The sequence below is a fragment of the Taudactylus pleione genome, unplaced genomic scaffold (assembly GCF_031769625.1).
Source record: "Taudactylus pleione unplaced genomic scaffold, aTauple2 ptg000814l, whole genome shotgun sequence".
Taxonomy (NCBI): Eukaryota; Metazoa; Chordata; class Amphibia; order Anura; family Myobatrachidae; genus Taudactylus; species Taudactylus pleione.
The window spans coordinates 1,534,209-1,549,193 of NW_028285216.1; the positions used below are offsets into that span (position 1 = coordinate 1,534,209).

A 14,985-nucleotide genomic window follows, 5' to 3' on the forward strand; every position below is an offset into this window, starting at 1 on the left:
TGAGGTATCCGGGAGTGGCAAAGAGTGATGGGCAGAGGATGCTGGGGTGAGGGTGACGGTGAGGCAAAAGGTGACAGGGAAAGGCAAAGAGTGATGGGCAGAGGGTGAGAGTGGAGGGCTGAGGGTGACGGAGAGAGGCAGAGGGTATCAGGGAGAGGCAAAGAGTAAAGGGAAGAGGGTGACATGGAGAAGCAGAGGGTGATGGGCAGAGAGTGATGGGCAGAGGGTGACGGAGAGGCTGAGGGTGATGGTGAGGCAGAAGGTGACAGGGAGAGGCAAATAGTGATGGGCAGAGGGTGACAGGGAGAGGGTGACAGAGAGGCAGAAGGTGACAGTAAAACGGGGGGTATCAGGGAGGGGCAAAGAGTGATGGGCAGAAGGTGACTATGAGGCAGAGGGTATCAGGGAGAGGCAAAGAGTGATGGGCAGAGGGTGACGGTGAGGCAGAGGGTGACAAGGAGAGTCAAAGAGTGATGGGCAGAGGGTGACGGTGAGGCAGAGGGTGACAGGGAGAGGCAAAGTGTGATGGGCAGAGGGTGACAGTGAGGCAGAGGGTGACAGGGAGAGGCAAAGAGTGATGGGCAGAGGGTGACAGTGAGGCAGAGGGTGAAAGGAAGAGGCTGAGAGTGAAGAGCAGAGGGTGACAGAGAGAGGCAGGTGACGGTGAGGCAGAGGGTATCAGGGAGAGTCAAAGAGTGATGGGCAGAAGGTGACGGTGAGGCAGAGGTTATCAGAGAGGCAAAGAGTGATGGGCAGAAGGTGACGGTGAGGCAGAGGTTATCGGAGAGGCAAAGAGTGATGGGCAGAAGGTGACGGTGAGGCAGAGGGTATCAGGGAGAGACAAAGAGTGATGGGCAGAGGGTGACGGTGAGGCAGAGGGTGACAGGGAGAGGGTGACGGTGAGGCAGAGGGTGACAGGGAGAGGGTGACGGTGAGGCAGAGGGTGACAGGAAGAGGCTGAGAGTGAAGGGTAGAGGATGATGGAGAGAGGCAGAAGGTGAGGCAGAGGGTGACAGGGAGAGGCAAAGAGTGATGGGCAAAGGGAGACGGAGAGGCAAAGAGTGAAGGACAGAGGGGGACAGATAGAGACAGAGGGTGAAGGTCTGTGGGTAGTAATTATAGAGTGCAGAATGACACACATGTCTAGTATTCTGTGTAAGTGTGATATCCCTTGGGGTTGTCAAATAGGGAAGGTGATAAGTGACAGAACAAGGCACTGTAACACTGACACCGTTTGTACTTACCTAGGTACTGTGTAGAAGGTCAGCAGTGCTGTGGGGCAGAGTCTAGGCAGCAGCGTCTGTCTGTGTGCAGCTGATGAATGCTTGTTTCCTATGGCTGCGTGCGCCGGTGGGCAGGGGATGGGACAGCAGAGCGCACACAGGAAGTTGGAGAGCTCTCCGGGACACCAGATGGAGGAGGCAGCGGCTGATAACAGTGCAGGTGTCACCCAGGTGAGGGACGCTGTGAGGGGCGTGGCCTCTTGGACAAGGAGGCGTGGCCACACGGCCCAAACCCCATGCTACAGTGTGTGGAGGAGGTGCAGGCTGTTTAGTGTGCCGGCTCCCTCACTTAATACTACAGTGCAGCACTCGGCTCCTGTCACTGAGAGGGAGACTGCACCTTGGTGTCGTGGGTCCGTACCGCCCTGGTGACGCGGTGACGCCACTGACCTGCAGTCCGGCCGGGTGGCAGAGAGATTGGCTACTGAGAGGATCCAAGAGGTCCCCTCCTCCCGCCAGCAACACTCGCGAGCTCACCTCCCCAGCGGCGCCAGGCAGCAGCTGACAGTGGGATTGCTTCTGACAGTTTGCACTGTCCGAGGCAATCCCGGAGAGGTGGCAACGCTGACAGCTGTCAGTCTGATGACTGTCAGTGCTGCGATCATCAATGATGATCCGATCATCAGGGGGGTCCCAGTGGGTTCCCTACTCCTGCATCCGGCAAAGTAACAAAAAAAAAGGTTAGTGCTTGAAGTGCCGGTATGTCATACCGTTACATACCGGCACACTTCGAGCACTGGTGGCTGATAAATAGTGCTATTCAGGCGCAAAAGATGCAAAATAGAAATCTCAAATAGAAAACCTTTTTCAATTTGAGTTTCACATCTCACCATCACTGACAACTCAATTCTGTGGCTAATGAAAGGGGATTAAGCACATGAACGATGTGCTGGCCGACACAGATGCACGGACGGATCAGCGAGATCCTTCTGCGCTTCTGTGTTTAAAAAAATGAAATCCTGAGTAAATAAAAAAAAACAGCATGTGTGTGTGCATGTATGTTTTAATAAACTTTTACTTTCTCTGTGTGTGAGCTCTGTGGTTTTTTAAGTATTTTTTGCAGTGGAACTACAGGTACTAGCAGGCCTGTACTGCCCCGCATGCTGGTACTTGTAGATTTACAAGTACCAGCATGCGGGGGAGGCTTGTTGGGACTTATAGTACCACTGCAACAGATAATATTTTAACTCTTTCAATCGCACCAAACTTGACTTAATCAACCCGGCACCCACCTCTCAGGGTTGCCGTGGATAGCCCCGGGCTATCATCTCAGGCCTGGGGGGGGGGGTTTCCAGCTCCCCAGTTGTGCTTAGTACAGGGGACCCCTACGTCGTTTGTCCCCTGTATTTAGCACAACCGGTATTGGGTCTCCAAAGCCCGTTGCTGGTTGTTCTTTTGGGGAGGAGAGCCAAGCCGTTTTTTTTTTTAAAGGCTTTTATTTTTTTAAACACAGAAGCACAGATGGATCTCGCTGATCCGTCCGTGCATCTATGTTTATTTTTTTACACACGGATGCATGTATCACGGATCTTCCGTGCATCTGTTCGTTTGAGTTAGTCAAAATCGAACGCTAAATCCGAATGATATCGAATGATTACACCATCGAACAACACGAACGGCAGCTTAGTAAATTCAGTAACCTGTTTGAAAAATGAAACACACAAATACGTACGATGACATCCGAGATTGATCTCAGATGACATCGAATAGAAATTGGCAGCTTAGTAAATTTACCCCGTAGTGTCTGTATAAATATAGGTGTCTGCATATTGACATACCCGCAGGGTGTATGCTGGTCCTTTCAGGGTATACTCATGTCCTCCCATATGAAATGCGATGTCAGGAAGCTGGGAAATTTGATCACACTCCACAGTGTACTGAGGGAGAATGACACATCATTGATAGATATTTAGCAAACATCAGACAAGAGAGGTTCAAATGGCTATGAAAGGGGGAATTTACAACCCAACTGAGACCCATACCATCTGTGTGGTCATTCATGTATAAGTTTAGATTAGCAGTGTCAGTATAGTTGTTATTTTGTTTTGTTTTTTCAGATCACCAAATTTTTTAAGTATTTATTTTTTCAGTAGCTGCAAGTAAATTTACTGATTTTGTCTACCATTTTTGGAGGAGTATTGTACTACAATTTTCAGCAAATTCTGTTCAGTGATCTTATAATCATTACAAGTTCTTCATCCGATGTCAGTCATGTTTTTGAGATGTTAATATAGATTACACATAGGGCCTGATTCAGAGCCGCTCGTAAGCGGCCGCTCGTTCGTTCTGACCGATGTTCGCACATCTGCGCATGCGTACGGATTGTAATACGCATTCGCGAACCAGTCAGTGCGGCCGAAAATCGTTTGTTCGCTATATAGCGAATGCCTGCTGTTTTGAGTGACAGAAGGAGGCGTATTTGGATGGTAACAGGGGAAGGTGCTTGAAAACGGGGAGTGGAGAACAGAACGCAGGCGTGCTTAAAGGTCAAAACGGGCGTTTTAAGGGAGTGCATAATTAATCCAGCAGCGTCATTGACCACGTCACTTGGTTTTTTTTAACTCAGAACTGCTCGCAAAATAGCGGTTGAAAAAACCAACCACAAGAATAGCGAGCAGTTCATACGCTGTACGATGTACTTGATTAATCTAATAAATAGCGGACATGACGTATGGTGCGAGCGGCAAGGGGGCGTATTTTTCAAAATTACAACCGCAAGTTTTGCTCGCTCGTTCAGACTTAGAGGCGTGAACAGACCGCAAAGTGCGAACGGTTCATTTGAATAGCCACCCCTTTTTATAAAACGAACGGCCGCAAATAGCGAGCGGCTCTGAATCAGGCCCATAGTTAGCAAAAAAAATGTATACTAGGTAAACACTGACCCCTATGTGTAAGTCTTGACATTGTCAGCTTTGTATGCTTGATTGTGTTCAAATTGATGAAATGTGTTCCAAAAATAGATGCAAATTATAATGTAAAATAATATAAAATGCTATTTTATGTTACTAAACATATTAGACAGTATACATATTAAAGTCTTTGTTGTGTGTCACAAAAGATGATCTACAGCATTAATTTTGTAGTACAAAAATTATTTAATTATATTTGTAAAATTTGCATAATGTCAATTAAGGAGTACTGAAGAGAGTATAAGCTGGCCATACACCAGACCAACTTTCCTCCAACCATCCAACTAGTTGGTTAGTTGGAATGAAAATCCGGTAATGCATGGGAGCAAATGACAATCAGCAATTTCCTCCCAAACACCAGAAAACACGAAAAAGGTCATTCAGGCAAGTTGGTTAAATCTGTTTGATTAAAAAAAAAAACTTGTCTGACCAACAGGTCTCTCGTTTTCCGGTGTTTGGAAGCAAATGGCTGATTGTTATTTGCTCCAATGCATTACCAGATTTTCAGTCCAACCAACCAACTAGTTGGAGGCAAATTGGTCTGGTGTATGGCCAGCTTATGCCTGACAATAATTAGATTCTGGAGTCATACAGGATATCTAAGCATATCATTAATTGTATAGTTATTTACAGGTCGATTTCCTAATCATAAGGCAATGACCAATACTTAAGTTTTCCAAACTTCTGGGGGAAAAAATCCAGGCATAGCAGAATCACTGAGATCACTGAATCGCTATGAAAGATTGATTTATAAAATTCCTCTTGTGAATTAGCTAAAATTAGGTTTCATACTGTCAAGACTCAAGACTTAAGCTGGGTACACACATAAAGATTTTCTGTCCAAACATCCAACTAGTTGATTAGTTGGAATTAAAATCTGGGAAGGTATGAAAGCAAATGGCAATCAGCAATTTGCTCCCAAATGCCGGAAAATGGACAAAAACTGTTGTTTGAACAAATTGTTTAGATCTAACATTTAACAAACTTGTCTGAACGTCCATTTTCATCTGTTTCCTGGCATGTATAAGCAAATTGCTGATCATCAGTTACTCCCATACATTACCAGATTTTCATTCCAACCAATCAACTAGTTGGATGGTTGGACAGAAAATCTTTACGTGTGTACCCAGCTTAAAGCTGCATACACACACAACGATTTTGTTACCAACGATTTTATGAACGATTTTATGAACGATTTTCTGTCACATTATCTGTCAGATTATCTGTCAGATTTTTTAAAGTGTAATGAATGATTTTTTGAACTACAAATGATTTTTGTAACTTCCCTTAATGAAAATCGTTCAGTTGGTCAGTCAGAATGAACTACAAACTACAAATGGTAACGCGCATGAACTATAATCGTTCATCGCTATAACTCAGAAACCGAACGATTTTTCAACGATTGAACGATAACGACGTTGTTATAGTTAAATTGTTCACAAAATCGTTACGTGTGTATGCACCTTAACTCAAAACTAGTGAGATTAAAACAAATTCTTTAATGCATGTACAAACATTAAAATAAATGGGCATATTAAAATGCTATTTCTGACATTTGGGCTAGGCGAGCAATTAACTCTATTAAAAGAAATGGGCACGTTGAAATTGTGTGAGAAAGGAATTCTTTGGTGTTTTGCAATACTAGACAAATGGGCTAGTTGTAGAATAAGCTGACATGCTGAATCCTATCTGGGGTATTCTGGTGAATTCCAAGTGATCCTGCATCCAGATCAGTTTTTATACTGTATCCCAGCATCACTAGAGGTTCAAAAGTATTTAATTAAGGTTATTCATAATTGCTTTGATTATGCTTTGTATTGAAATGTACTACTATTTCATTAATATATTTGTAGCACAATCAAACAACATTAATAAATGGTTTAATCACCCATTACATTCTTGAGAATCTCCCACATAGGCAGCGCTGAAAATGGCTTGGCATTTATTTTCCTGGCAATTTTGCATGCACAATAGAGAAATTGGAGGAAAAATTGCCTCAGCGCCATATTTTTTCTGTGCATGTGCAGTAGACTCTGGCACACGTACTTGCACTGGTGATTGAGGAGACTGCACACAGGCCCTCTCATGTTTTAATACACCCCTGTGTCATCGTGACTGTCCCTCAATCCTGATTGTGTTTCTGTCTCTTCTGTCGGCCAAAATACCGAATAAATAGTCTCTTAACGAGTGCCGTATTTATGTTAACACATAGATCCGAGAAAACATTTCCTGGATTCTATGTTTTAATAGCCGTTATCAGGGTAATTTAACGGATGGGCAAAAGGGGCTCTTATTGAATAGACCCAGGCTTTAAAGGGGCTAACTGAATTCCCCCTAAGTGTGACAGAGCACTTGCAGGAGATCAGGCACTTAGGGGTCTATTTACTAAGCTGTGTTATGAGATAAAGTGAACTGAGATAAGGTACCAGCCAATCAGCTCCTAACTGCCATCTCACAGGCTGTGCTTGAAAAATGACAGTTAGGAGCTGATTGGCTGGTACCTTATCTCCGTTCACTTTATCTCCTAATACAGCTTAGTAAATAGACCCCTTAGGACCAGATGTATTAAGTCTTGGAGAGAGAAAAAGTGAATGGAGATAAAGTACCAACCAATCAGCTCCTTACTGTCATTTTTCAAACACAGCCTGTAAAGTGACATTTAGGAGCTGATTGGTTGGTGCTTTATCTCTCTCCACTTTATCACTATCCAAGGCTTAGTACATCTCCCTCTGTGTGTTACAGAGCGGAGCAGGAGGTACAGGTACTGAGCGGAAGCAACTGGAAACTGGAGCCAGGGAGTAGTCCTCTTCCTTAAAAGTGAGATGTTCTGGCAATAAATATACCTTTTGATAGAGCGAGCCACGTGAGCATAACTCTGGATTCGATTGAACTGGAGGGTTCACCTGACAGGAATTCAATATGGCCGCACCCATGCAGCAGGACAGTTGTGTACAATGGAGAGACTGTGCTTTAGGAGAGCCGTGGATGGCCAGAAGAAGTGCTGGCAACCATGATGTGACAGTGCCGGACAGGATAAGTGGGGCTAACACCCTGATGTGTGACACAGGGTAAATACTGGCTGATATTGCATGTAACCCAGAAATACTGGACAGCTTTATTTTTACACAGCAATGTTTGGACGGACCCCTTTTAAAACTAAATCTCTGCACGTTTTACATCTGCCACACCTCCAGTGCAACATGATTTTGCCAAGGTGCAAAGTTACTGGCAAAACATGACAAGTAATAGACTAGCACATACTTGCCAACTTTTAAAGTCACGTCTCCGGGAGTAGCCTGCAGATAAGATGCTGTCAACCACTTCGGGGGGGGGGGGGGGGGGAGGATTGGCCGGACTTTCACGTCATTAGACTCCGCCCCAGTTATGAAAATGCTGTGAATCGTGGGTCCATGGGGATTGAGTGGAGCCAAAACAATGCAATTCTAGTCATTTTATCCACGACCCCTCCCTATGGGCCAGAGATTTCGGGTATTATGTCCCCATCCTGCCCACTTCCTGTGGGAAATCCAGCCACCCTTCCAGGGTTGCGAGGGGCTTCCCAAAAAATGATGAGCCTCCCACAACATCTGGGAGAGTAGGCAAGTGTGGACTAGCATATCATTTCCTTGTAAGCAAGTCAGATCGGAGACTGGAAACCATTATTTACCTTGTACTGTGTGTGTTTTTTAAACTAGGCAATATCTAACATATAAATTGTTGATCAAGGTCTGTGAAACAATAATGTAGAATATATAGTAAAAGAAGAAGTCCAGCAGCAGAGACGTATATTATATATTGAAGAATTGGATAGCTGTGCTGCGTGAAATGTCTTTAATGATTAGAACTTTATGTTCAGCTGTTGTAGTATAACTCATGCAGACATGTATTCAATTAGCCGCAGGGCTTTTTGTTCACAGCCCTATAGGGCTGCATACAAAAAAAAAATCTAGATCTGCATTCCTCACGGCTAATTGAATTGACCTCATTGTGCCTATCTTTATTATTGTAGTTGAATTAAAGTAATTTTCAAAATATATGCTGTTATCATTATTGTCATTACCTCTCCTTCGGGGAGCTGTGTGGCACCAACAGCTTTCATGAGGACAGATACTGACCCAGCAGGTCCAGTAATGTAGGCTGCTCCTGTGTCTATTGCCACTGTACACCCCTCTTTGCAAAACAGGAGTTCTGCACCAACTGACACCCTGCAGAAAATGATATTTTTAGGTTATTTATGGTTAAGCACAAAGGTAAGCATCCAGTGGTTTTACACCTCAAGTGGGAATCAAAATCAGTTATTGGAGTCCACTGATTGTCAGATATACAAAACATCCTATTAGAAACTGCACTTGGCGAATCATCTTATATGAGCACCACTGATTTTTGCACAAGTTTTTATAAACATTCTGCAGCAAGCATTATATGAATTAAAGCTAACACTTACCCGGGAAACCCTTTTAAAATCAAAAAGAAAAAAGTAACTGATCTTCGTCTTTAGATTAATTTCATTAACTGCCTTGCATATACCCTGTTGAAACTTTTATGTAATACATTTGATTTCTATCTGTGTTCTGCTATGTATATTTTTCATAAGGCAGAGTTATCTATGTTCGATACAACTCTGGATACAAGTGTATCTAGAAAATACATTTGTTTTGTATACCAGTGCAGCTAATATAAACATTTAATATCAACATTTATTTTTCATCATATCAATACACATTCTATACAGAAGGAAGTTAGACAAGTGAATAAACATATTCAATAAAATATGCATGAGGATTTTCATAAGCCAATACATTAAAATCATATGAATGTGATAAACTACTTTAGGAGAAAGACCGATCTCTTCTTGAACTTGTGGTTCTTCAATTAAATGTATACAAAAATCATATTGGTGAAATAACCCAGTATTTCCATACTGACTTTTATGTATGAAATCACTTACATGGATGTTCTTGGTTTGATGTTATAGGTAGTGTTCTCGGGGCACATGTTATGTCCTCTGGTACCCATGGAGCAAAATTAACTTTAATTAACACCAGGGGGTAAATTTACTAATGGTCAATTTTAATAGATATAAAAAAATATATAAAACGATCAACACTGATGATATGTTACAGGGGCTAAATAACACATTTAATAACATGTCGATTTTTAAGCGTTAGTGTGCGATTTACCCCTGAAATACAACATCGATGATGATCGATCCTGAATGATTTTTATTGACTGTAAGTAAATTTGCCCTCAGAGGTCTTCCAAAATGGTTTTTACAGTAAGTTGCAGTAAAGACATCTAAGAATATGGCTGTAGTTATTTCCCTAACATATATTAATCAAAACTATTCATGATTGTATAAACTGCAATGTCATTACAGAGACTAAATAAAAGGAAATAAATTCATGCTGATAACTGAGCGCTGATTCTAAAAGCAAATAATATGTACTGTAATATCAACAAATGTTATTTGTTCTCTAGATATTTGGCATTCTCACATGAGTAACAATATTGCCTTTGCCCCACTGCTAATCAACATATGTGTATTTTCAGGAGGATTTTCTCACCCCTTCATGTGGATATGCCAGTTTCCTTGCTTCTTAAGGCTGAGATATTGAAAGCCACCCGAGTAATAGGAAGGATCTGAGCCACCAAAGATAATCTCACCTCCAGGATTTAGTTGTGAATCCCTGTGGTGGGAGAGAAATACAATTGTATAATACCTGTAAAAGAATTTAAATATTATATTTCAAGTTATTAATGTTGAATGTTGAAGAATTTCAAATATTTGACAAAATAAGAATGAATAAGTGTAACGTTTTTAAAACTTCTCTACCATCTATGCAAAAGTTTTATTAAGAAGCCCCTGTCACCCTAGAGTCCCGGAAATACAGCTGTATGTAGTAATACAGAAGCAGCACTTACAATGCATTCACTAACTGCACATGGCAGTAGGGGGGTGTGAGCAGAAGGAGAAATCATATTCTCTTCATTGTCATATGTGATTGGTTTTCTCACACACACACATACATGAAAAACAGTCCTACCGAACAGAGCAGTTCCTGGGCTAAAGCTACAGCAGACAGTTGGGCCTGCCACCTCAGGAGAATCTTTTACTAGGTAAAGTGCACTTTAGTAACCTAGCGGTTCCCACCATTGAAATCAATGGTGGGAACCGCTCACTGGCTGAGAGAGGCGGAGGCTCACCTTTCTCAGCTGAAGAATGTTCAGCCAATGCATTTCTATGGGGAATGCAGCAGCTGAGTCGTCATTCGCGAAGTTTCGAAATCTTTCAGTGTCTGTGGGGTTTTTTTTATATTTATTTTGCAGGTGAACTAGAGGTACCATTGGGCCCTTAATGCACCGCGTGCTGGCACTTGTGGTTATCCAAGTACCAGCATGCATGGGAGGCTTGCTGGGACCTTTAGTTTTCCTGTAAAAGACAATATTATTTATTTATTTTTTTCACACACTAAACCCGGCACCCACTGGCCAGGGGTGCCGGGGATAGCCCTGGGCTACCAGCCCAGGCATGAGGTGCCCTGGAAAGGAGGAAACTCCTTTTTTGAAAGTTCCCATCTCCCCAGGGATCCCTGGTCTGGGCTGACTAGCGTGGGGCGATAATGCTTTGGACGGACAACCCCATGAAGTGGGTCCCATAGCTGTGGCATTACACCCCCTCTAGAAAGACTCCAGTGCTGGTTGTGGATAATACGGGTGACCCCTACTCATTTTGTTCCCCGTATTTCAACAATCAGGACTGGGTCACTGAGCCTGGTGCTGATTGATGAAAATACAGAGGACCCCTATGTCTTTTTTCCCTCGTATTTTCACAACCAAGACTGGCTCTAAAAATCCCAGTGCTGGTTGTGCTTTTAGGGGGGACCCATGTAATTTTTTAAAATATTTTTACACTTTTACAGCTTTTTTTTTTAAGACAGAAGCATGCACGGAACTCACTGATCTGTGCATGCTTCTGTGTAACTCGCACTAGCCCAATATGACAGCATGTGATCCCTGAATTTTCTCCATGGCATATAATGCTACTGATGGTGATCAGATATCTAGTATTATGTGCAATGGGTGTGCCATATATTATTATGGAATGGGAAATTGCATCTTGGATGAGACCAATCCCCTATGCACTTCGCACTGCTGTTGCTGTTGTTACATTCTGTATGAAGATCAAAAAAACAAATACACATATCTTAGAACTAGGGTATATGTTCCTTAATACTGTAACTAGGTAAGGACCAATTTAAGTAAAACTGTTTCATTTGTACATCAACAAGAGTCTGTTGGAGAGAAGCTCTTGGGCAATGAGAATTTGTTACCACATAGGGAACCATGTTAGTGTGAGTGACGTCGATATGAAGGGATTGGGAACTTATCTTCTCACTTGTATTGTCTGCAAAGAAAGGAGATCCCGGTTATCCAAGCAGCTGTGGCCTTTAATCAAAAGGGGCAATAGCAGGTTAGGGGAGAGAGAGGATATGGCTGGAAAACATTTCACACAGTGTAAACTACAAGTTGTGAAAATGACATAAAGTAATAGGGAAAGGTAATGTAACATGCAGCAATTGAATGTGAAGCCTAAACTAATGTTTTAGTGGATCTAAACTATAAGGTTTTCTGGGCCTGAGTAGAGCAAGATCTGTACTGTGTATCCTGTGACTTTTTTTTGGAGAGCTTCGGTTGTTATCTGCCCCATTCCCTCTCACCGGCTGTAATATACTGAGAAGACCTCTTCCTGCAGGATTTGCTCAGACAGAATCCGGTCAAAGACGGGCATGATGTCATCAATTGCTTGCGCTGGGAATCCCATTCCTAGCACTCCATCAAAGCGGGCAAAGATAAAGGGAAATGCAGGGAGTGCAGTAGCCTCTGCAAAAACCTGGATAACTGGAATACCTGCAACCTGTAATGATGGATGAACAGCAGGGGACAGAGAGACATCTGGTAGATTGGTCCGAGACAGTGGCATAGGAGAGATCAATGATAACATGACATGATCTCACCAACATTTTATTTCTAGACAAGTGCATCTATATTTGCCATGTGCAGTGTTTCCACCATTGTAGTCTATTCCTTCTCATAGAGCTTACCGCACAATACTTAGGGTCTATTTACTAACCAGTATTAGGAGACAGAGTGAAAAGTGATAAGGTGCCAGCCAATCAGCTCCCAACTGTCATTTTTCAAACACAGCCTGTGAGATAGCAGTTAGGAGATGATTGGCTGGCACCTTATCACTTTTCACTCTGTCTTCTAACACTGCTTAGTACATAGACCCCTATAACTCATAACTTCAGTAAATCATCATTTATGCAGACAGAACTGATGTTAAAAATTACATTCAGAATACTATGCAAAAATGCCAGTGCCACATTTCCAGGGATGCATTTTTAATACTTGCAATCAGGGATGTATTAAAAGAGGAGGGAGCCCGTGTGCAGTCTCTGTTCGGGGCCTACTCCTCTCTACCCAGCGGCCGGTAGTGCACAGCTGAGCACAGCAGTAGACTCTGGGCACTAGTAGATTCCAGGCGTGTGCTAGGCCAGGGTGAAGGGGGGTGTGTGGCCTAATTGCGGGAGGCATGGCCACACTCCCTTAGGGAAAAAAATTATATATTTTTGCAGCGGTGCTGTGCCCTGGGGAGGGGGGCGCTGTGAGCCCTTCAGTCCGGCACATCTAGCCAGAGGGGGGCGCAATCAGTGTGATCGATCCCCCCACAGGCATAGGAGACTGCTGCGGCTGCTGCTTAGCAGCTGCGAGCAATCTCCCAGTGCAGGCCACCACACAGCAGCGTGTGCTTGTGATGTAAGAGGGCGGGCGCCGGACCCGGGCCCCCGCCGGGACCCTCCAGAAAGCCCGGGCCCAGATAATTAGTACCCGCTCCCCCCCCTCTTGGCGCCCCTGGACTCTAGCGCTGTGCCAAAATTTACTGCACATGCGCAGGTAATTGGGAAAATGGCGCGGCAAACATTTTCCCGGTGATTTCCCTACTGTGCATGTGCAAAATACTGGGAAAATGGTCGCCAGTGATTGTACAGTGCTGCTACAGCCGACGTGGGACTCCGGAGAGGTAAGTATTGAATATACGGATAAAGAGTGTGCACCGCACAACCTGCACCCGTTATAGATACGCCCCTACTTGCAATGGTAACTTACAGCTAGGGGCGGCCAAATATACCATATTAATTTGGTAAATACCAACCAATGTTAAGCTCCCTATTAGATAAATAAATTATAATTGAACAGTACAGCCACACTGTTGATATTGGGTACTATCTTATTTGTCCATGGGATTGCACACATGCTCAAGTACATTACAGTAGGAGCAATGACAGCACGCACATACGGGAACAATAGGAACTGCTGCACAGGAAAAAAAACGTGGTGCCCATTATATCTAAGATTCTTCTAATACGGTTTAGAAAGAAAAAACAAATATCTGTGTGACTACACTAGTTGTTATGTCCCCTACGGACAAATGCCATATATGTACATTGACTATCTTTGCAATGACCTTAAATGAGTGAGATATATCATTATATAGACATACAGTATAGTAAAACAAACAATGGTAGTAAGACTTACAGCTACAACGTCCTGGCTCAGGAAACCTCTTACTCTTCCAGATTCATACTGTATTGAGAAGCCTGTTCCATTCTCAATGTAGGTGTGAGATTTAGATGAGTCATACTGATTATGAGACACTGTCATGGGAGAATAATATTTTAAACTACTTAACCATGCAAAAGCGACACTGCATATTTAAATAAAGTGATGCTATAAATGGATTTAAATGTTTCAAACCAATACAAATTGGGCTTTTAAAATATTTCTTATTACAGAAAGGAGATTTGCATGAAGTACCATGAGCACCACGAGTTACCTTGTATTATATATACATATATATATATATATATATTTATAAAAAGAAAAAATCGCAAATCCTGCACACTCAAACTCTGATGGGTGCTCAGTTATAATGATTATGAGCAACAAATATCCAGAGCACGAGACAACCAGCACACCAAGAGCAAGGGCACTTGGAAGAAGGTACTGTAGGGTACCGAAACAGCTGTCTGGCGGGCCGGGCTGCACTTACTGACGCTACAATGAGGGTTCATTGCACATGATGAGTACTTAGAATGGAACTGTTATTTTTGCACTGCTGCACTTTGAACTTTGTGAACGGACAATGTTAGCATTTGAAAATGACCAGGATGATATAATTATTTTGTTTTGCATATATATTGGTGTGCTGGTTGTCTGGTGTTCTGGACATTTGTTGCTATATATATATATAGATATATATATAAACAGCACTAATCCACGGCACTTACCATTCCTAGAATTGGGGGCACTAATCCACGGCACTTACCATTCCTAGAATTGGGGTGCAACATGGTATGTGACCACATTGTTTAAATAAAAATCACAGGGGCTTTGCAATCACCATCATAATTAACAATAATAATAATACACATAATAAACAGTGGGGTTTTGGTTCATGAATTGATCAATGCATTTAAGCTTGCAGCCCCCGTCACGGGACCCCACTTTAATGCAAGTCCCTACTCTATTGCTCAGAATTATAACATGGCCATCACATTAGTGTTAAACTCAGGGTATGCTATCAAGGTTTAAAGCTCACAGCAACTTTGCTTTTAAACATGAGACAGTCATCAAGCACACCTGTTGCAAAGCACCTAGGAAAACAGCCTACACAAGTTAGATTAAACATGTTAAAAGGGGTGCATGAGAAAATGTGATCACAAAATGATTAA

At 42.8% G+C, this 14,985-nt stretch overlaps 1 protein-coding gene across 1 annotated transcript in view; it reads right to left on the reverse strand.

Moving 5' to 3' along the window:
• REN (renin) overlaps nt 1-14,985 on the reverse strand; it is an 80,248-nt gene that overhangs the window by 15,983 nt on the left and 49,280 nt on the right. The window contains exons 4-8 of the mRNA XM_088458171.1: nt 13,790-13,908; nt 11,911-12,107; nt 9,757-9,879; nt 8,253-8,397; nt 3,062-3,160 (exon numbers count right to left, since the gene is read on the reverse strand). Coding sequence (XP_088314297.1) covers nt 3,062-3,160; nt 8,253-8,397; nt 9,757-9,879; nt 11,911-12,107; nt 13,790-13,908 — 683 coding nt within the window. The remainder of the gene's footprint in view (nt 1-3,061; nt 3,161-8,252; nt 8,398-9,756; nt 9,880-11,910; nt 12,108-13,789; nt 13,909-14,985) is intronic.